The sequence below is a fragment of the Eutrigla gurnardus genome, assembly GCF_963514095.1.
Source record: "Eutrigla gurnardus genome assembly, chromosome: 10".
NCBI classification, from domain to species: Eukaryota; Metazoa; Chordata; class Actinopteri; order Perciformes; family Triglidae; genus Eutrigla; species Eutrigla gurnardus.
This window is the reverse complement of record NC_139924.1, coordinates 7098006-7122152: the sequence shown is the minus strand read 5'-3', so window position 1 is coordinate 7122152 and position 24147 is coordinate 7098006. Positions and strand designations below refer to the sequence as shown.

At 42.5% G+C, this 24147-nt stretch overlaps 1 protein-coding gene across 2 annotated transcripts in view; it reads right to left on the bottom strand.

Moving 5' to 3' along the window:
• The window catches only part of LOC311020396 (LIM domain kinase 1-like), a 37992-nt gene that overhangs the window by 13437 nt on the left and 408 nt on the right, over nucleotides 1-24147 (bottom strand). Inside the window, exons 2-3 of one of the 2 annotated variants that reach the window (XM_084020415.1) lie at nucleotides 22229-22328; nucleotides 7810-7948 (exon numbers count right to left, since the gene is read on the bottom strand). In XM_084020415.1, the coding sequence (XP_083876541.1) occupies nucleotides 7810-7948; nucleotides 22229-22328 (239 nt within the window). Of the gene's footprint in view, nucleotides 1-1759; nucleotides 1928-7809; nucleotides 7949-22228; nucleotides 22329-24147 lie in introns of those variants that run through there. The other variant, XM_084020416.1, reaches the window with a different exon arrangement.

Below are 24147 nucleotides of genomic sequence, written 5' to 3'. Positions count from 1 at the left end.
ATCAAACATCCCCCTAATCTCTCACTTCTGCTTTTTAGTTGCTCTTTTGTCACGTTTCAAATCTCATCATTTAGTTCCCTCATAACATTTTCAACACATTTCAGATTTTCCTTGTGACAGCTTCGAATTCCCTCGTATCATTTCACATTTCCACTGATGATTGGGTTTTTATCTGGTTGTGAAAGGGTCACACTTCTCAGGGTCATGAGTGTTTGTCAGTGATAAAAAAAAAAACACACAGATGAAGAGCAGCAATCGATGCCAACTGTAACCAAATAAAAGAAGCTATTTGAAAATAAAAGGCAAGGTGATTGTCAAATGTCTGTTGATCTGAGAGATCACTGTGAAGACTCATTATCATAAAAGTCACACAGAAAATGGGAAAGTTTGCATGGGGGAAAATAAAAAATATTCTAAGATATTACGTTTTTAACTGAAGTTAGTTAGGTTTTACATTTGACTCGTCATACAGCCTGTTGCTGGGTAACTGTTGCTTATATAGACTCAGTAGGAAAGTAGAAAAAACATTAGTTGACTACTCGATTAGTTAATTCATTGACAATCTTGATAATTTATAAATCCTTTTTTTAAAAATCCAACTGCTTCCAGCCTCTTTATGACAGTGAACTAGTCCTGCTGGGTCAAGTGGTTACTTACACAGAGTAAGTGATTAGTAACAATATATTTGAGATGTGACTTATGTGTGTTAGTGCATGTGTTTACACACAGCGGGGCCTCATCAGGAACCTCTACATGCCTTCTGGTCTCTTTACCTCAACAAATCCCACATTAACACCAGTTGGACCCTCTGACTTCACTCCCCTCCAGTTAAATGTGGAACGATGAGCTCATAACAACATCGCTGACGGTGCTCCTGAATGGCCTTGCTTAATTATGGGATATCTGGCTCTGATTAACCCTCATGAATGGTGTAATGAACTTTAAAAAAAAAAAAGCCTCCATCATTGGTTTAAACTGAAAAGCACAGTCCATATGTGAGTTAGTTCCCAGGATGAACACATAGCTTGAGATTTGTGTTTTAAAGAATGACCTCATGTGGATGATTTGATGAAAAAGTAAAAGCAACACGTGCATTAGGTACCTGATACTCAACAATACAATATATGAGGCTGTTGGAGTGGAAATAAAGGAAGTCATGATCCTGGTTCCCTTTTAGACTTCCTACAGTAGACATCATTTAGACAAATGCAATTAGACTGTGAGCCTGAGGGAGAAGACAGTAGACCACATTGATGCTGTCTGAATGGAAAACCCCCTTTAGTTACAAACTAATCTAAATACATGTCTCGCATCCACTGTGGTCTACAGTGTGGCCTGCATGTAGGTGGAAAATAAAAATAACAGTCATCAGAGAAGGCAACTGTTGGTTATCTCTGAATGTGTGCACTCACACATTTGCAATCTTACTTTTATCTGAGGAAGAATGCTCTTCTATAAATAGCATGCATGCATGGCTCATCAGTTTTTCATGACATGAAAAAAGAGAAAAAGCAAGAGCGCCCTGAAGAAAAAGAAGAACATGGGCAACACACTGACCCAGTTTAAAACGGCACACTACAACACAGCAGCGTAGAAGGTCAGAATCAGGCTTGGGTTTTAAAAATGAAAGAGATGAGGATGGAAAGAGTCCTGCTCAGCCTGCTCGAGACGGTCTGCTTGCCATCCTCCTCGCCGGCTCTCGTACGACAGGCTGCACCTCACCCATTAGACTCCCAGTAACCCAGAGCAGCAGCCTCACCTTCTTATCCCGTTTCCACAGCCTGAGACAGCAGAAGCTCCAGTAAAACAAGTCTCCCACCATGTCAGCGCGAGCTGGCGACTCTCCTCGCGCTTCTAGTTCATTCTAGTGAGGCGATTCCCCCGCTGTCACAACAAAACACTGGCAGCGGCCAAACCGGCCGGAGAGATGGAGCAGCAGGGGGGAGGGAGGGGAGAGAGAGAGAGAGAGAGAGAGAGCAGCCCACGCCTTTGCAGCTGAGCTCATCTCTGAATCAATGTCACTCCTCCCGGTTCTCCCCCCTCCCATCCTTTTTCTCTCTCTCTCTCACTTATGCTATGACCTCATCATTTCCTGTTTGGCCCCGCCCACCCTTGCACACGCGCCACCCGGCTTCTTCAACCACACACACACACACACACACACACACACACACACACACACACACACACACACACCCACCCCCTCCCCCCCACCCCCCGGAGTCTTCAGTATATTCCTCACTCCTCCCACGCTGCCCTCGTTCCTGAAGTCACATTTAACAAACCGGTGAAAACCAGCAGTGACTTTTACAGGCCTGAATGATGTTAGCATTAGCTCATTTATTTGTTTCTGTTCAAGTGAAACGAAGGCAAAGCAGCTTCAAGCAGATAGATGGTACACAATCGTAGTGCTGTAACTGTAGAAAATAAGACATGTCCTTATTAAAGCTGAGAAAATATCATCCTGGTCATTGATTAGTCCGTGCATTTATTTTCCAAGTAATTTCCAATTAAATGACATGTTTTTCGAAACACTAAATAAGTATAAAGGAGTATAAATGAAGACAATATGACCTATTAGCCCTGTCCCTGCTCTCTACATTTCTTTCTCCTACAATCTCTCTTCCCTGTTTTATCTTCACTGCTGCGTCACCCTTTGCATTCCAGCTCCTCCAATCTGTCTCTCACTTGTCCTTGCTGTCTCACTGTGTCCGTGTCCCTAACGCGTCCTGCATGCCATCCGAGTGAGCGGATATTAATATGCTCGGCTGTCTGGTGGTTCTTGTGTTGGAGCCGCGGAGGCAGCCTGCAGGAAGAGAATGCTGCTACAGAAGATCTGATTGAGTCAGTGTGGGAGTTACTGAGTGTTGTGGCAACTGTAACCGCTCCAGAGAAATCCACACACATCCAGGTCAAAGGTCAACAAACAGAATATACAACAACAGTGGTGTTTAATGTTCGGTTTGAATCGTCACGTTGTTTACGATTATCCACATAATAGAAATTCACAGATCAACTTAGTGTGAGTTTTTTTTTTAAAAGAAATCCTATATCTGCTCATTCTTACATATTGATTCACAGCTAAAACAATTAAATTGGCTTTACAGTCTTAAACCTATTCTTATTGTTATTAATTTAACATTTAAACATAATGTTCAGTAACTTCCTGTATTTTAAATCATGTAGAGGTTAAGAGGAGGGCAAGTGTTGTTGCATTACAAAATTAGAAAAGCGGAAACGAGCTGTGTGAACACAACACTGACATCATCACCTTTGGCAGCAGTAAATCAACTCAAGTCAAAAATGGCATCAACCCACAGCTGCTGTACCACAAGGTTTCACCTCTGTAAAGTAAATGCTAAACAAGTTTCATTATCTTAATAACTCCAGAGAAGATAACTGATCGGATTATGATCAAAATCTAAACCTATTGATTGCAATGTTTCAAACACAAGAGAAGCTCAACATAAAGCCTGGAGCATGGCCCTCCATCACAGCTGATCCTCTTACTGGGGAAAACTTCACAACCAACAGCAACAACATCTTAAGAAATATGATTTCCCAACACTTCCCACACGCGTGTCTGTCTTCAGTTAGAAGCAAACAATCATCGAGAGTTTACAGGAACAAGGGCTGGTTCCCCTCAACCGCGGAGCCACCTCACACCAGTGGGAGTTGAGAAAGTACACTGAAGATTTGGGGCTTTCTAAATTTCTCAATATGCACCACATTTGTATATAGGTCGTTATCTACATAACACGCATAAAGTCAGAATCAATTCAATGCAGATTTCAAAAGAAACACTCCCACTCGTGAATCCCTACCGGGTCAGGCGGTCTGTAAATAAAGACAATGATGCAAATATATAATTCATTCTTTTCCTTTTCCATCTCCATTTGTTAAGAAACATTTTGTTTTCAAACTGTGAATAAACAGAAAAATTCAAACCATATCTGTCAGAAACAGAAACAGAAAAAATAGGATGAGGGGAGAAGTGCAGCACATGGTGTAACTTTCAGACCATATGATTTGGATTTGAGTTCATACGGGGCCAAAAAGTCCCAAAGTATGAAAAGCACTTGTGGTTTCAGGGAAATGTCTTCACATTCAGCTATTTTGGTACTTTTACTAATCTGGTAACAAAGAAAGTCCCCCACATTTAAGATGATGCCAAGTCCAAAATCACAACCACCTGATAGGAGCTTTTCTGTAATCAACATGATGAAAATAAAGAAATGAAAAAACAATAATGGGACCTGATGGACTAACATGGATGGATAACATCACACCATTACTGTGTCTTTTTTTCAGCCCATCTTTGAGTGTGGCCTTGATGGGGCCTTAACACATGTCAAACCACCTTTAATCCATTCAAGTCAATCCACATAGTCAACAATGTTCATCTCCATCTATGGTTACTCCTGTATTATTTTATGAATGTGTGTCTTTCCTCTTTTGAAGTGCACTCGACTCCAAAACCGATCAATACATTGGCATACACAGGCACAGTAATAATAATAATACACTATTTATAGAGCACTATGTTGTGATGGACACAGTGGCCAGGACCTTGACTGTTTTACCTCGGACATTACACGCCATTACAAAGTTCATGACCAGGCCAACATCATCGCACCTTCATCATCACCCCGCCATTAAATCAAAAATGGCTGGACCCGAGGCCGTGGAGTTTCATCCTTTAATGTCTTGCTGGTCACCTCTGAACTGAAGTCCACTCTAACGACACACGAGTGTGGAGAGCTTTCTGATACACAACGTTGTGGCAAAGATACGGTCTTCTCCAATATTGTGGACGTCTACAGGTCCAGGTCGATGTCTGGCTCTCAGCCCTGAGTTGTTTGCAGAGACGATGGCCGACTAAGCTGGATGAGGCGATGGCTGGCTGGGATTACTGCACATTCATCCATCAGGAACAGGTGTGATGGACGGATAGCAGCGAAGGAGTGCTGGTGGCAGCGGAAATTCAATTACTTCACTTAACCACCGTTCAGCACATACATCAGTCCCAGTGAGCCAAGTAAATAACGGAGTGGCGTCCTCTGGATGAATTAGTAGCAGTTCACTGAAGGCTGAAGGTAGGGCTGCGTGATATATCGTTTCAGCATTGAGACATTGCAATGAGCGCATCGCCGGATGTCTGCTGGTGGCAAATTAAGTCAAACATGTCAAGCTACGACTATTTTGCTGCTTGACACAAAGGAAAACGTTCAATGATATATTTTCTATATATGATCCCTTCTGAGGCATAATGAGGACTTGAGGCTACGCAGCACGTATCCTGATCCACTGGAGCAACATGGCAACCAAGGGGGGGAAAGCTTAGCGTAGCGATCAGAAATCTGGCTCCAGATGCACAACAAAAACTCATCACTTTTCACAGCATTCTCATCATCAACAAACATTACAACCCTCTAAACTATCAAACAAAAAGACAAACAACCAGCGGCAAAATGTTCTGTGCTACTTGGTGGAAGTTAAAAGGCTGTTACTAAAGCGTTTTTTTTTTTTTTTTTGGGGCATTATTTAGATTAGAAACACATTCCTTTTGTTGCCCACAATAAAAAAAAAGTCCCTTTATCTGAGTGCCTATGCATTGTTTCTTATGTTCTGTGACCGACCGGCTACCAAGGTGTTACACACAAGTGTAGATGAGTTAACAACGGTGGTAGGAGCGATGAAATCCCAGATCTTCATCAGTTATTGTTTCCGTCCGACTGGCCGTCAGCTCTACGTTTCTGCCTGCAGACACTGACTCATCTCTGCATCACAAGTGTTTTCACTGACTGTGACAGCAGCCTTTTCAAGTGCAGCGACATCAGATCATTCAAAAAACAAACAGCACTGTGATTCCCTGCTAATCTGCACAGATGTCAGAGTGACTGTGCAAGTGCACATTCAGCTGACCTCCATGACTAACGGCAACACAATTGGTCCGGAAATCTTGTGGCAACTAAAGGCCGACCAATCTCAAATGTACTTAAGTGTAACTGCAGAGTCGGTCAATCAGTGCCTTTGAAATGTAAGAGGAGCAATAAACCAGAGAAGGAGCAAGAGGAGGAGAAGTGGTGCTCCGATCTCTCCACCTAATTCACTTTAGAGTCTCCTCCATGTTTCATTACTGAGATTGGGCTGCAAAGAGCAGGCTGTCTGGAGGCAGAGTAAATTATAACACACACACACACTTGGAGATGCAAAGAAATTCCAACCCATGAATGATTTCTGTTCAACATGACTATGACACATGACCTGCCAGAAGCTGCTGCATCTGACCGTGAGGGGAATGTGTAGGGGAAGATGCTTTTTGTGCAACAAACTTGTTTTAACCAGCTTCTCCTATCAGAGGACCACCAGCAGTCAGTGAATTATTGATTTAGTCAATAGTCTGGGTTTTGGGAGCCTTTAAAAGGCATCTTCTTTCACAAACTGGCCATGAAACATTTTGTAACAGCCACATCTGCTTCATTAAAATGATCCAAAACTACATTTAAATAACAATTTACCAGTGCTGTTCAAAAAGGACTTCAACATTCTAATGAAACCTTCCAAAATGCAAATTATGAGTAAGTGTTCTGTGGATAATTTCATAGGAGCCTCATGCTAAGTAGACAGGCGGGAGTTCTCCACAATATGAGACTCACATACACAGCTGACATAGTTTTCATATCGTCTGCTGCCATGGCTGATCATTCTATCTTTATCTCACAGGGCGGTGTGAGCACAAGGACTACCGACACCAACTCAAGTTTACCGGCGATGAACGCCCAACAAAAATAACTAGAACCCAAGGCGACGTCTTCAGATGTCTTGTTTTGTCTCCTATCACAGAGATGCAAATCCACACATCTGAGCAGGTGGAACTTGAGAATGTTGGCATTTTCCCTTAAAAAAATAAAGATGAATGATTCATTGATTATCAAAATGTAGATAAACTTTCCGTTAAACAACAGAGACACTTCTTATCTGCATTACATTTCAATCTACAGGGAGGTAAATGAAAGCAGCAGCTGAAAGAGGCAGAACTCAACATACATTCAACTGCGTTGTGAGTGATTTTGGAGATATTGCATGTGTGTAAACTAAAGCCCTGAAAATAGCCTTGCATTTGTACTAAGAAGTGCTCTGTTTTGGGCTGTAAAGAGCACCAAACTTTCACCACGTCGCCTAATCAGCATCAACGCAGCCTCGTCTGCACTTTTACAACCAGCTCAGCAAGGGAGAGTTCATTTGTCACCAAAAAAATATGCTACTGTCCATCGGAAATAGCGTTGCACCTGCATTTGTGGCTTTGCTGTGACAGGAAAATAGGGCCCTATGACAACATATTCTGTTACCGACATACAGGATTAATCTCCAAGCTTTGAATGTCTGTGATTGAATCACTAATCAACAGATAGACGCAGCTCTGATGTTGGTTCCTTGTCTTCTCTATAATGCAGCAGCACTTATCAGCGGAGGCCAACTGTGTTGTTTGTCCTCTTTCCGGGCGCTGTGACCACATCTATTCTGCACAAGAACCCCGCTGCTCTCCCGTGTCACAACAACAGATCCGACTTTCAGCGGCGGTCTGTAAGACAATCCGACAAACGCCGCCAGAGGCATCGGGGTCAGTTGCAGGTCTGGAACAGATCCCACGTGCATTGTATTTATGTTGTCGCACACCAACCAGTGAGGTTGCATACGGACTCTACGTGTGTGTGTGTGTGTTACAGCTGTAACTGGAGGCTCATCAGGAGAAAAAAGGAACCAGGGAGGTGATGCGAGATGAGTTGGCTGGATGGGTCCTCTTACCATGATGAGGCCGGTGGTGATGGGGTCGTTGCAGCCGTGGCACAGCTCCCCAAACTTGGCCCAGTAGTCCTTCTTGCAGAAAAGCCGTCCATCTTTTTCATAATACCAGTGGGACAGCGAGGCGCTGCACTCACAACACCTGACAGAGAAAGAGATGGGAAGAGATACATGAGCATTTGAGCAAATAATAAAACTAAGTGAACACCTATCATAAGGCCCCAGAGCCCGAAATGATGCACTGAAATAAACTTTTCAATTTGAATATAAACTCACATTTGAAAAGCTGGAGCCAGAAAACATTTTTTTGCATTAATGATAAAACTAGATAAACATTTAATTGCTAATGAAAATTGTTGATTGTCTTTGAAAGAAAAAAGTTATTGATTTTCCACATTTGACGAGCAGAAATAGCAGAAAACACAGCGTCCAACATCCTCCGCGTGTCTCTGAATCAGCAGTTGTTGTTGTGTTGACGGAACATTATGTTGTCCAGCACTCGCTGTTGTGTTTGCTGCAGTTGACCCTTCTAATGACACCATGCAGGGCCTCAAATTATAGTTCTCATGGCGGTAATCATCCCCTTGTGGATCTATTACACACCATCCACAACTGAGGTGGAACTGACAAATGAGTCCGTCACGGCTGTTTTGAAGCCTGGAGTTTAGCATCTTGGCTGTCACTATAAAGCCAAATACAACCAACATCCCACTATAATTCACTAAATCAATATCATGTTCTATTAAAGAAGACTTGAATGTAGCGATTGGGGCCATAAAGTCACGTTTACAATGTTTATTTAGGAACACATTAAGTGAGCAGTAGGGTCTTTTTCCTCATAGACTTCTACACAGTTGGACTTCTTTTTGCAAACAGAGGAGTCGCCCTCTGGTGGCCGTTTGAAAGAATCACTTGTCAGCTGCCTTGATTTGACACAGCGAGGGGTAAAGAGTGCTCAGCTGACATGACTGAAGTCAAATTATGTAATAAGTTATATAACCAACACATCATGTGTGTGAGATGTTTATGACATTTCTCCAGTCAGTACCGAACATTACGACCAGGTTACGACAAAAGTCTCAGAAATCAGCCAACAAGGCTTCCACAAAGTTATGTCCAAAGAATGATTTATCTTTTTTTGAAACATGGAAGACATATCCGGCTGCACGGTGGTGTAGTGGGTAGCACTCTTGCCTCACAGCGAGAGGGTTCCGGGTTCAATTCCCAGGTCGGCCCAGGCTCCTTCTGTGTGGAGTTTGCATGTTCTCCCCATGTAAGCGTGGGTTCTCTCCGGGTTCTCCGGCTTCCTCCCACAGTCCAAAGACATGCAGGATGGGGATAGGTTGATTGGTGACTCTAAATTGCTCGTAGGTGTGAATGTGAGTGTGAATGGTTGTCTGTCTCTACGTGTCAGCCCTGTGATAGACTGGCGTCCTGTCCAGGGGGAACCCTGCCTTCGCCCAATGACAGCTGGGATCGGCTCCAGCCCCCCCGTGACCCTAAATACAGGATAAGCGGTAGAAAATGGATGGATGGATGGATGGAAGACATATCCAATATCATACTTATTTTAATTCATATAGCGCCGCTAGTGTAGAGTCATGCAAGACTACCATTCATGTCGTCGCTATGACAATAAACTTGAATCTAACCTCGTTTCAATCAATGTAACAAAAAGTGACTTGTGTATTTAAATCACAGTTGTAATCGATAAAAGACATTTTTTAGTTATCCAAGAGCAGACATGACGTGTTTTGCTTTTCTTAAATTGAACCATTTTTTGTACAGTCACTGTGAGCACCTTCAGACATATCATCAGCATTCATCAGCAGAGCTCCGTCTGAGCTGGAGAGGTCCAGAGTGACGTCAGCCTCTGATAGACATCAGACGCTGACAGAAGGTCGGGCGACAACGAGTGACAATATGGTGACAAAGAGCGCGTGTGGAGGATAACGTGATTACAATTTTACTTCACTGGAAATGCAAATAAGCAAACACAGACTTCTGTTGTTGGTCATATATTCAAAATGATGCGTGAGTGATGAAAGATGATCATTCTTATCAAAAGTGATTAGAAAATGTCTTATTTATGTGTTCATTTTCATTATATCTTGTTTGTGTTGCCGTGGCTACCCTAAGTGGGCACATTTGCTCTGTGTGTGGCCATGAATCAAAAACGGGTGCTAATCCCTCTACAAGGCATGTAGGAGCATGTCGTTATGTGTGAGTTAGTGCACTTGCATCTGCGTGCTTGCAGGCTTGCATGTGCTTGGCTGTAATCTGTGTAAATCTGTCTGTGTCTGACGGCCACGAGTAAGTGAGCGTCTCCTTCCCAGTGGAGCTTCCCTCCCATCAGCCAGCTGTCTGCCCGTGTCCCAGTTGACGGCAGCTTAAAAACCAGCGCTGTTTGCTCAGGAAAATATTGAAGCGTGTGCCTGGCTTCAAAGGCTGGAGCAGAATAATTCACTCCGTCTCAAATATCCTGCTGTTTACATTAACATGATTCAAATTCCTCCATTTTTGGTGACATCGCCGAGTTCTTAGTGGTGTGTGAATTATAAATATGCTGGTGTCCTCATATCGTGGCAAAGAGGCCGGGCTCATACTATGTCCTGGTATCACTTCATTTCATAAATGCAGGGCTGAAATGAGAAATTAATCTACCACTTTTTAAGGTTATCACCTTACTTTTCAAGCAACGGACTTCTCCTTTGTGAGGATTTACTGCTTTTCTTCGTCTTATTTAACAGTTTAACAGATGTGACGTTTCATTGACCAAAACCATTTATCCATTAGCAGAGAAAATAATCTGCAGAATAATCAATAATGAAATAATGGTGATAAATTGCAGCTGTACACACACTCTGTAGTACAATTGTTGTACAAGGTCTCCCCTTATTTTCCTCGTTTCCAGCAGCTCACTACGATTTTGCCCTTTTCACATGCACACATGCACAAACCCATATGACCTTGAAGCACATGCAGACACACATACAATTTATTTATCAGACAGACAGGCACACCCACCCTTCCAGAGCATGCAGGGATTCAATGCAGCTCAGCAGATTGAGGCAGAGCTGCTCCAGAATGCAGCATGTTTGTGTGTGTAGGGGGGGGGGGGGGGGGGGGGGGGCTGGAAGTGGGTCAAGGCTTTCAGAAGACGTCCGGAGCTACTCGGCTCTCTTGGCTCTCTGCCGCTCAATAACTGCCTTTCAGTGCACATGCTGTAAACCCTGCTGGGGCAGAGTCATACCTGGGGATTTCCGGTTATGTGTTAATGTGCGTTTGTGCTCACATTTGACTGTGTTCGTGCGTGCATCCGGCACGAACGTGTAAGAGGATTATCAGTGTGAAATACTCAGAGAGTCTTTGCCCCCTCTGCTATAATGCTCCCAAAATCTAGCTGAATGCAAAGCTTAGTCGTCTCTTTTACTCTCGCAGCCACCTCGCGGTGCAAAAATCTAAATAAATCCAAATAGTATGCATGCCCTTGAGCAAAGCAAGCACTAATAATGTCCAAGGACAGAGAAAGAAGTAAAAAAAAAAAATCTGAAAAAGAGCAATACAGACTAAATACTAAAGTAATACTCTTACTTTATCGGCAATGATATGTTGTGGTTTCCTTGTTTCTTTCTTTTGACAAATGTACTTATTGTAAGTCGCTTTGGACAAAAGCGTCTGCTAAATGACCTAAATGTAAATGTAAATGTGAATAAAATGGATGTTTGACTCATTTAGGGAGCAAAAAAAAAAAGAAGTCAAAAGACAAACAAAAGCTGCTCGGACATAAATAACTCCACGAAGCTGGACGGCCCTGAGGATCAGCAGACCACCAATGATACGTAGGGAGTGGAGTGAGTAAATCTGAACCTGTCCCCCATGCTCCTCTAATCCCTGATGGAATTAGCTAAAAGTGTCTGGCAGGGCCGTAAACTCCTCTTTTCCAGGGCAAAGGGAGGCAGCCTCTAACCTCCGTTTGTGTTTGTTAACATTTGACTCCAGATGAGTGCTGACACACAATTACTTACTCAGAGTCTCTAATCTGCAAAGAGTGGTTTTCACGTTATTTGGTGTCCTGGAGCTTCCATAAAAGCGATACTGTAAATCTGAAGGGTTTTGAGCTAAGAGGCTTTGAGCTAAACGCCAGCATCAGCAGGATACTGATCACAACAGCCAATGATAACACGCCAGAGCTGAGCAGGCCAATGTTGAACATCTTAATTTAGCCTAATAACATTCGCTAATTAGCACTTAACCTGTCAACGTAAGTTAGAAACTGCTCATGTAAACCAAAATAATTAAAAAATTCAACTTTTTAACCGGATTATAAGTAAAGCATCAAGGGATCATTTGAGTGAGAACATCCTCTGGGGAGCACGAATAACTGAAAAGGTATAACTTCTCCAGAGAAAGGATATCTGTCTTCATGTTAGGGCTCATCGTGCAGAAATATGTGGATGAAATCTGTCGTAGTTCAGTATAAACATTAAACAAGTATGCATAAGTGTGTGTTTGTGCCTGCTTGTAAGAGTGAAATAGTCTTTTAAAATTCTGATTCTCCAGATGAATTATCCATATGGTGCTTTTTTATAGTCCGCTATTAGTGACATTTATTATTCCCAGTGAGACGGTCTCATCGGACAGTTTCATGATGTAATATGTTTTTGAAAGACGTGCATGGCATTTATCCTGCTGGCGGCCTGACCCGGGTCAGTACCTCACATGATTAATTCCTCCCAGTTGATATGAATGAGTAGAAATTGAATGATTGCAACATCAGGTCCGAATGAATGAATGAAATTAAATTCCCTGAGGGGCTGAACTGCTGAACGGGATGAGTAAATGGATCGAAGTAGAAATTATGACAAGTGCCTTAACAGATTAGAAAAACATCTCATACTGCTTACCAATCAGCATAAACAGCACATGTACTTCAAATATATAGTGTTATTTTTATTTATGTGGGTTTAAACTAAAATTAAACAATGAGACAGAAAAACCTGTAACTACCAGCAGATTAAGTTCCCATGAAAATGAACAAGGCCAAGACAAGATCACGCAGAAGCACACATGCAGTGAGATAGACAATTAATCATTAATTAGAGCTTAACGTTTCTCAAATATTTGTCTGATCTGCAGTCACTCAGCACAAAAGGTACCAAGACGATGCAACGTCTTTATTTAATGCTAAATACACAAAAGTGGAGTTAATCTGAATTAGGACTTTTTCTATTATTTAAATATCTTGCATTATTTCACTTTTAATCGACTAATCTTAGCTGAACAAGGCAGTATATGAAGCTCCTACATACAAACATGCAGCTCTTGTATTCATCTATTCTCAGACCTCAGTGTGATTTATTTAACGGTAAACCCCTGAATGCCTCACAGTGAAATCAATACAATAAAAATAAAAACCTTGCTGGCCATCCAGCTGTGGTCAGGATGTCATGTGGTGCGTGTGTTTACATGTCGCCACAGGTCATGAAATGACGGGGGATGACACTGCTACAGGAAGCAGGAGGAGTCAAAAGGAAACGCTGTGTGTGTGTTCTGGTGGAGGCGCGAGCAGTTTCATTACCGACTGACAGACGCAAAGCTGAAAGATTTACGAGGAGCCGCACCTCTCCAACACCCCGACGTCCTCATCAACTATTAAATCACCGATCATCGGTACCGAGCTCAGAAGGACATCCATCACCATATACGATCTGCACAGACAGCAGAAACGCTACTTCTGATCAATAGTCCGATACACCGGTCTGCCTTCCAGTAAAATCAGGAGAGTTAGACAATAAAGGTTGAGTCTGCTGAAAACAAATGTGTCTACGGTGTGAAAGAAGGGCCAGCTGTTGTCTAGTGGACTATGCTGAAATCCTCACAAAGGAAAAGATACAACCTCTGGGAAAGAGGCCGGACGGACACACACACACACACACACACACACACACACACACACACACACACACACATAATGGCCGACTGTCTGGGGGAGACCCCTCTCTTTCCCCTCAGACATAAATGGTTGGCGATTCCTGCTGCGGTGCCAACGTTTTCACTGCTCACATCTTCCAGAGAACTGAAGGATTCCCGCGTGGAAACGAGGACGAAGGTACTTGTGTGTCTGCGTGAAGCTAAAAAAACAAAACAAACCCATTACATCGATTTGGCTGAATGCGTTTGTTTGATTCACATTCAAGGACACATTCATCCTGTTCCCATGCGCCCCCTTTTTTTGTTTCCCTTATTCCCCCCCCCCCCCTCCTTCTCCTACCCTCCTCCTTCTCCATGGCAACACAGGATGCCATAGCCATGATGTCATCCTCTCACATAAAAAAGAGGCATTACCTCATCGTCTCTTGCCAACAGCCACCTCTCTCTCTACCAGGAAATCCCTCAGCCAATAGGCTTCAGTCTGTTCCCTTGACCTTGTCAAACACCAGCTCAGCAGCATTTACACCGACATTAACCCCTCGACGACTTGCTGTTTGCTACAATTAAACGACTCAAACACAGCAGAGAGCAGGTGGTGCATTTTAAACAGTAGCTATGAGTAAGGCCTCTGTAGCTTTGGCTCGACACGGACTCAAAACCCCACAACTATGATGGCATTTAGTGTGCCAGAAAAATATATTTAGTGTGTCCAAAATGCATAGCATAATAACTCAATTTTAATTATAGTGTCATATGATATCTCAGGAAACTTAAACATCGAGCAGGACTAGAACAAGCTCATGATTCATGATTCATGTAGGGTCAACGTTGCATGATGAGGGAGTACATACTTTGTAAGTGCAGCTGCGGGATGTGCTGAAAGTTATTTTAACAAGTATGCGACTTAGAACGCGGTTAATCTCTTTTATTTCCGGCCCTGTGCTCCATTCAGCTGGCAGACTGTGAGTAAACGATGTGCACGGCAGCATTTCTTGCTTTGTGACTGTTAAGCCGCCCTGACTGTCAGCACCGTCGGTGCGAGGCCGTCTCACTTCGAGGAAATGATAAAAAGGTTTTCGGGTGTGGGAACCGTGATTAGCGTTGTTGTGCAGGAAAGAGAGACGGCAGAGCTCCTCTTCTTTATCAAGAATAGTTTAGAGACACAAATGGAGGAAACCCATACATGAAGAGAACCTGGTGGTGGAAAACAGCTCAGTGAGTCACTTCAGGTCAGGATTAATACTTAGAACCAAAACTAGGAATTTAATATCAAACAGGCTTTTTGATTCAGCTCAACAATCGCAGAAAACAAAGAAATATATAAATATTTTCATTATTGATCCTTCAGGTTATTTTAAGAATCCTCACATGTGACTTGTATTGTGTGATTTCAATCAGAAATGTAGACTGGTCATAGATAGTATGCCCTCCATGAAAATACCTGTAATATTTGTAGACGACTGAATGTATTCAGCTTCTCATACAGATAAAAGTCAGCATCGACCACCATTAAAGTCTGTTTCTGATCAAAGAGAAAATGAAAAGCTCGATAAAACATACAGAAGAGATTTATTTTCATGACTGAGCAACTGAGCAAACTCCGCTCAGTAAAATCAGAGTGTATAATGTATGATAAAACTTATCTGTAAGTGTCTGAAGACTTTTTTTCCAATGATCAAGGTTAAATATAAAAGAGAAAGTAGAGAGAAAATGAAGACGTTAATCTTCCTTTCTTTAATCACCGGCAGAGTTCAAGTCGGGAGTTTATCTGGTGCAAACGCCACAAAATGTAATTCTCAGAGTGTGATTAAAGTCAAAGGTTGACGCTCGGGAACAGGCGATTAATCAAATATGTGCCGACACACAGGGCGACTCCTTTCTCCTCTCTGGAAATGTTATCAGCTGGTATGAACCCTGGTGACATCACGGCGAGGAGGACGAGGAGCCGCCGGTGAAGACAAAGCAGAGCAAAGCGTCACTGGATGAGTGTAAAAGTTGAATATTCATCAACATTTTAGTGAGGGGCAACATCAAAATATAATATACTTTATTGTAAATTGTAAATAAAAACAAAATTCACTGCTGGTAATTTTTGTACAATATCATGTTTATATGTATATAACAAGTCTACTCTATTTCTATTCTATTTTTTACATTTTTTAATTTATATTGTTAATTTTTGCTATTGTTATTATTACTATTGTGTTTCTTGTAACATACTGTCCTTTGGCTGCTGTGGAAAACATATTTCCCCGTTGAGGGACAATAAAAGGAATTCTGATTCTGATTATGCACGGTTGAAATCAGTAAAAAAACACCTTTTTAATCTTTCATTGAAACAAACAAGCCATTAAATCTGAATATAAATCATCTCTGTCTGCAGTTGGATCAATTATTGATCACACTGTAAAAACACAAAAAAGTCATAATAACAAATGTGATCTCATAAAATCTAATGTGCACCGTCTATTCTCTCAATAAATATGCATACATATAATATAAGTGTAAATATGTGGTCTCACAACTATAAATGTGTTTCTTCTGGCTTCCGTTAATAATACAGTCCAATGAGATATGAACAAATGAGTTTCCCCCTTGGCAGCCTGGTTGTGCTGGATAACACACACACACACACACACACTCACACACACACAGCTTCTCATCCGAGATAAAAAAAACAAAACTATGTTAAGACCAAAACTTGCAGAATCATCCTTCAGTATTCTGACACACACAACATATGTTTGGTTAAAGCTGATGAAGCATCTTATTAACGGGACAAAAACAATTAAATGATAAATAATAAAATCCACAACAATTGTCTTGCTTTGACAAACGACAAGGTCACTTAGAAATATGAGTTTCAGGGTCCAGTGAGACAGCAGTGAGACAGAAGTGAGACAGATGTGAGACAGATGTGATACAGCAGTGAGACAGATGTGAGACAGATGTGAGACAGAAGTGTGCTGCACGGAATTAAGAGACCACTTAAAAGAGAAATGAGTAAATCATCTGAGCCCACAGACTGACAGGTTTCAGACCCCGTACATTACAAAAAAAAGATCTGTTCGTCAAAAATGAAACTGTGGAAACGTTAACCACAACGCACTTCAACTTGGAGCATTTCATAATTCATAATCTGCAACTATTTTGACTGATCAATTGTTCTTTTCAGCAACGATGCACAACATCTGACGGTTCTTAAGTTCTCCAATCTGAGACTGTTTTTGGCCTTACATGTCCTGTAGTATCATAGTAGGTCTCTAATGAACACACAGAAAGGTTACATCAAATAGAAAAGGTTGGTTTTTTAGACTGCTGGTTGGACAAACAAGACTTTTGAAGACCTTGTTTTACAGACCAAAGCATCAAACAATTAGTGAAAAGAAACAGTCGTCAGATAGTCAGCAAAAACAAACAAACTTCAATCTATAGGCCAAAGCAACATCATCCTCAAACTAGAACCAATAACCATCACGTTCTTCCACTTACTTTGTGAGCGGCTTCTTGCTGCGCTGGCTCATTGCTGACATGTCACCCGTGGGTGCCACCGTCTTGTTTTGACAGCCAGAGGACAGACTCATGTCAGCAGCTCTGACGCTTAACTCGCTGTCACAACCATCAGTGACTCTCTCTCTCTCTCTCTCGCCCTTCCTCCACTTCCTCTCCGAGGGGTCACGCTTCTCCATCAACCATTTCCTGTCCTCTGCCCCTCCCACCTCACGGCTATTTCTTCTTCTTATCGTCATTAGAGCCGCCCCAGTAATGTGATCTCCCCATTTCCTGCACCCTTCCTTAATACCCTCAACCCATTGCGGAGGCGGCAATCACATTTTCTTACTCTCCATGGCCTAATAAACCCTCCCGCCTCCCCTCGGCTCATCTCGCCTCCCTGTTTTCTGAGGATGAGCTGAGGCGTCCACAAGGTGAGATCTGTGAGGAACAACCTCCTTTTAAATGCTGAACACAACCTCACAGACACCCAAAGACAAAGATCTCATTCAGGCCACAACCCGGTCTGTTTCACAAACCGGCTGAGTCAGATATCGTCTACGGTCATCTGCTCAGACTGATCCAAACATCCTCGGACATCTCGACTCAGACGCACAGAGCCTCGCTGATGTTTTCACCGGGTCAATGCAGAAGAGCTGATAGCACTGACAAGCTAAGTTAAGGGATCCCTATTGACAAATGATTGTCTATAGAACTTTTTTAATATCAATATCTGCCTCTAGAATGTGGTATTAGTCGGACTAACACCTGTTCATAGGCTGCTGCACGATGCATGAAGCTAAACATGAGGGGCCGGTTTTAATTTCCCACAATCTGAGGTGATGCATTCAGATTAAACTCCAAACATATTTTTATTTAATGTCACATGATGCATCAAATCCTTATCATTTTCTATCGATCAACGAAACGATTCATTATTGCAGCTCAACATCACTCAAACTACTGGTTTGTCTGTCAAAGCTCCATAGTAAAATGCCTCTATTGTAATTAGCGTCCATGGTAACTTCATAATAACCCCACTGTCTTCATCAACACTGCAGTTCAGCTTTGAGGTCCTGCATTATGATTCATTTGCATTGACTCGATGCGACATATAGGACCAATGAATCCTCCATCGCTCCTGTTGCCAGGCAGAGTTCGTCTGCAGGTGGAAACAGCTGAGTCACTGCAGCTCTTTTTGAGCCAAACTTCACCGTATCAGAGAGCTGGAAGGAACGGCACGGTGCAAACCAAACCTCATTCCATCCACATCTATTCTGGTTGTCATATCGTGATCTTTATCTTTTATTTAGACAGAGGCAGTGATGTGACTGGTGCAGTCATGAGTCAGAGGGACAGATGGAGACGGAAATGTGTCCTTCAGCACGGAGGAAGAGGAGCTGCAGGCTTTGAGTCAGCTCGTCCTTGAGAGAAGGAAGCCCGAACTGTTACAACTCATCTTTTCAGTGGTGCGTTTGTTGAAAACAGAAAATGCTACCGCATGAAAATCAAAAACAAAGAGAGGCGAGGTTGTCAGCTAAAGTGCTAACGAAGCACAAGCTCTCGTAGTCTTTTGGGACGGCGGTGGAGCAGGAATAGTTTGATGTGGAGCAGGACGGGGCTGTGCTGTACTGCAGAGAGACTGCAGCATGGGCCCAGTTTTCAGAGCTGGAGTCAAAATCAAGCATAGATTGATAAGATGATGAATCTCAGAATTACTTGAGCTTGTTTAAACACACATTTATTTCTTATTAATATAGTGTCAGAAGAGTGGAAATTAGCGTTAATGAATATGTAATAATCCACTGATTCTACAATACATCACCTAACGACTAATGTTAGGTGATGAATAACCACCAACATTTAGCTGCTTCAGGTTCTGGTCCTGGTTCTTGTGCATGTCGTGGTTTACTGGGACGTTATTAGTAACCTGTGCTTTTCCAACAAGTGAAAATGTCTGCTGTGAGAAAGGTTAGGTTAGCTCAACCACAGTATTTGGAAGTGAAACCAAAAGTGAACACATCCAAAATGTTTGGCTGAGGTGTTTACAGTTTAGTTTTGGGACAAACGGATGTCAGACAATGTGAAAACAGATCTCCGTGAGAACGCAGCTGCACTTTCCCATGAAACCTACTTCATGTACAGTGAGCCGCTGCTATTTTCTGACCAGGTTTTTTTTCTCCACCCACGCAGCCCGACGGTCTTCAAACAACACTCACTGGGGTAAACGCCGCATTGCCCTGCAGATGGACATTCTTGTTTGGGATTCAAGCTCCCATCATCTGTTCCACCAGTCAATTTTTCACAGAAGTTTTGTCTGACTAGCGAAACCGTCTTAAATCCTCCTTCTCTATGACAATCCTGCTCGGAGGATTTGCATCTGGGTCAGAAAAAGAGTCCCTGTCATTCTGAGGTTTGGTGCGGTGTGTCGGGGAAAATGGATGATTTTCTAGAAGGCTGCAACTCTCTTTAGTTGACAGACTTAGAAGCTCACATGGCTTCACTCCTATTAATGAGACAGTCTGGTGTGTTTCGTGTCACTACACGGTGGGCAGAAGGGCTGAAAGCTGCAGGCTGATATCCAACACCTCACACAGGAGGTGGAGGGAGCTGATACAACGCTGTTTAAACCCGAGGATGGCAAAGTTACCAAGAAATGCAAAGTAATGCTTTCATTTTACAGTACAAAAAACAGAAAGACACACATAAATGCATGCAAAAGAAATGCAAAGACAAACACACACACACACACACACACACACAGAAACACACACACCAGAACCATTGTGGACTTTGCCCTGTGCTCAGATACCCTCCTCAGATTTCCCATTCAGACATCCGGCCGGGAGGGAAATCATTAATGACACACTGAGCCGATCTGCCGATCAGCTCCAAGTGAAAGGAGGAGTGACAACGATGCGGCCGGGTGGAGGAAGGTGGAGTAAGAAGAAACAAACCATCAGCTTGCCAAGAGACAGGATACCTAGTTAGTGAGAGCTAGTCAGCGATGTCTAAGGTCGACCGTTCAACGAGACCAGACATCCCTGGAGCCGCATCTTTGACGTTGTCCACCAATAACCACGTTATACCCGTTTGGCGCCCTCGTACGTCCCACACCCGAAGGTACCCCGTGGTGTTTGGCCCGTGGACATGTGAGGTGCCTGGGTTCGTCAGCGGTCGCTTCTGACGCCCTTCTATCAACAACTTTGCAATTAGAAGTGCCCAGAAATCCGTTAGACGAGGATCTCAAATTGTCTGGTATTGCGAGGTTAGATGTCTGTAATTACTGAATGCGTTGTGGCGAGAAAACGCCGACCATAATGCATCACCAGCCAACATTAGCTGATGTGGCTGCGTGGAGTGAGGTTACGCCGAGTCGATTCAGGTCGGACTCTGGGTCATTTAACTTCTCCCCTTTCATTGTGCCCATACATGGCATGGTGTGTGTGTGTGTGTGTGTGCATTAAAGTGATTGGTGTCGGGCTCTATTCAACGACAAGTTTCAACTAAATGTTTCAGTCAGAACTCCTCGACACAAAGTCGTTGGATGTCCTTAGGCTTGTTAGAAAGAGAAAGTGAGCTTGATGAGAGAAAGGAGGAGATATTATTACATAACTTCATTAGAACCTGAAAAAAAATCTGCAGCAACATCAACAACAACAACAACAACTGTGTCCTGAGAATTAGATTAAAACTGCCCCACTTTCACCGTAAATAACTCCCCCTGACTCAGCTTAATGAGATGAATTATCAGTCATGTTTCCGCTGCAGTGCCTCGTTTATAAACAACAACATACAAGCATGCTAAATAGGACACATGGTATCAGTCTCTGGTTATTTATTATTATATCTGTTGTACAGAAAACTATATACATTTAATACATATTTAGTTCAGGGAAATTCCGCCATGAAACTGATTCTTTCTACCAAATAATAAAATATTAATCCTAAAAAGCGTAAGCTCATATTGCAGTAAGGCGTGCATGTCTTTATTTTCATGTTATATGACCTGAAGATGTAGTCTTTTAATGTTCTGTAAGGACGACAAACATGAAGCATAAACATAGAAAAAGAAATAATGTGAGCGCTCCTATAAAAAAGATCTTAACAGAGAAACTGTGAGGCAACCGGAGAATCTATATTTAATCTGGTTAAAACCTCCAATCATGCAGAGAATGAAGGGGCTCTCCCTCTGTGTGTGTTGTGGTCCGAACTTCTCCTCACTTTTGTTGACATGGAGTGCTTTAGTGCATGTTTTTGCATACGAGCGCCCCCTACTGGCCCATCTGCTCTGAAACTGCTCCTGATAGCATCGTTAGCGAAGTGCTCCTAATCTCATATTATGCACCTTTAAATTATAATACATCTAATGTATAGTTTGGTAGGCTCCCAAAATTAATCTAATGCTGTCATTTTGACAAACAAAGTAGTTCAACAACAGATTAAAAAGCCTCATACTGGTTTAAATTCAAACAATGTGATGAATAAATAACTTCACACACACACACACACACACACACACACACACACACACACACACACACACACACACACACACACACACACACACACACACACACGTCATTCACATGAGTCACTCTTCAAATAAGCTTTGCAATCTTATCTAATCTGAGACTGAAACACAAACCTGACAAACCCTTTGGGGTGTAAAACCGATGAAGCCGGCTGCTGTGGAAATGTTAATGATTGTGGCAGCTACGGGTCGAACGCCGGAAGCTTCACACACAACAGAAAGTACAGTTCACATCCTTTCATTCGGACAGAGCGGAGTCTCAAACAACTTTGAAATGTAAGAGGCTGAAACCAGCTGCTGTTTGATCAACTAATGGATGAATCGTTGCAGCTAAACTCCAACTCAAACTACTCCGTTTTTGTTTACCAACAATCCTTACTTGTGATTTTTTATAATACTTTCCATTCTATGTTTATGGTAATTTTCTGACTTTTGGATAGCTGTGGCGGTGACTGAACGTACCTGAAGCAGACGGTGTGCCAGTCCGTGTTGAGGGCCTGGAGGTACTGCTCATCGTAGATCCTCTGTTTGCATCCCGCACAGACGGGCAAACTTCCTCCAGCTGTAAAACAGCAGCCCGAGGTCAGAGGATGACCTGGTATACACACTTTAATAGCCTTAAATTCATAACAGTTCTTTGATGAGATGTAAAATAAAAAGCTGTGTGTTTGCATTTGACTGCTATCTCTGTTCTAACCTCGCCTTCGATGCAAATCTTCACCAGAGCTCAGATATCATCACAAAATGCTTCATTTGATCAGTATCCTCAACCAGGGTTCCTCAACCCTTGGCACAAAAAACCCTTGGCACATGTTTGGGACCGCTTACTTTTGTGAACAAGCTTTTTTCTGTAATGAACATCAATAAAAGCAAGCACTTAAATGATATTATGAAGTTGGCAACTGCTCAGGATTATAATATCGATGCTCTTATGAAGGTGAAGAGGTGCCAGGTTTCAGGAGTGAGTTAAACAGTGTTCAGTTCAGAGGTTTTTCCACCCTGACCAGAATGTATCTGAAAAAACGATTAATTGTGCTCATATTTAAAAGACACTCAACATTGTTTCTTCATCTCATTCTGTATTTCAGCTGGTTTGTTCATTGATTGTGAAGGTTTTCAGAACGTACTTGTTTGTTGTGAGGTGGTTTTATTTATAGATTAATATGCCATTTCTCCTCTGACTTGATCACAGTGTGACCGCTCCTCTTGAGGAGGATGTTAATTGTGATTAAACTTTCAGCCGATGACAGCGACAGCAGATAGCAGACGTCACAGCTTCATACATTATTGCTGCTGCAGCTCATTTGCCTGAGAACACATCACGCAAACCTCCACATCCTCAGCAGGATGTGGAGGTTTGCGTGATGCTTCTGTGGATGCAAAGTAACAAAAGCACAGTTGTGTTGCTCGAATGCAAAACAGCCGTAAACGAGTAAACCAGCTCTGAATACGGATCAGTACGGAGTTCAAAGACAAATCTGCATCCGCATGTTGGCGTCTCACAGGAGATCCGTCTAATCCTTCTGTGTTAACGGAGGTTTTGTTCACCTCATCTCTTCATGGTGGAGCATTTCTCTCCCTGATAATTGTGACCTTTGCCGTCAGAGGACACACCTGCAGTCTCACACACACCCTGTGCTGCATTCCTTAGTGTAGGACTGAGTCGCACCCTGACAACTCTATCTCACAGAAAGTCCTGCAGCAACTGCAAAGTGAGCCATCACATTAAAAAAAAGGTCAAGATCAGCGACTCTGACTGACAGCTGCAGTTCAGCCTTAAATATATATCGAAATGGACGTCACATCTTAATGCAGGTATTCACCAAATATTCAAAGTGATACAAAATAAACTACAAAAACAAACTACAAGCATAATTTCCTTCCACTTGATTGGTTTTAAACTCCAGAAGAAGTTAAGTATTTACGACTAAATCATCAAACTTTGTGTAATGGTGAGCATTACTTATATTAGTGTGGGATGAATATATATAACAGTTGACTCATCTGTTAATCATCTCACATCTTAAAGCATTGTGTGGTGCTTGTTTGATTCCTCTCCAGTAAATGTTCCTTAGAATGATGTATTAGTTTGTCATCCTCCTGATGTCCAACAGTAACTGTATAGCAGAGGGAGATGGCTGAGGGAAGGGCTTTGATGCACCAACTGACCACCTGATATAATGTTCAGTTAAGTTCAACTTGCAGAAGCTTTTAGAGGATGTTGATGAAGACCAGAATCAAGCTGCGCCTTATACATCTGTGTACTAGTGCATGCATCGCCCAGCAGAGATCTCGTTTTATTTGGTTAATGTAATACCCTGTTTACAAGAAGCATGCATGCATCCATCTCCCCGCGGTCTATCCTAGTGTTCACGGCCTGA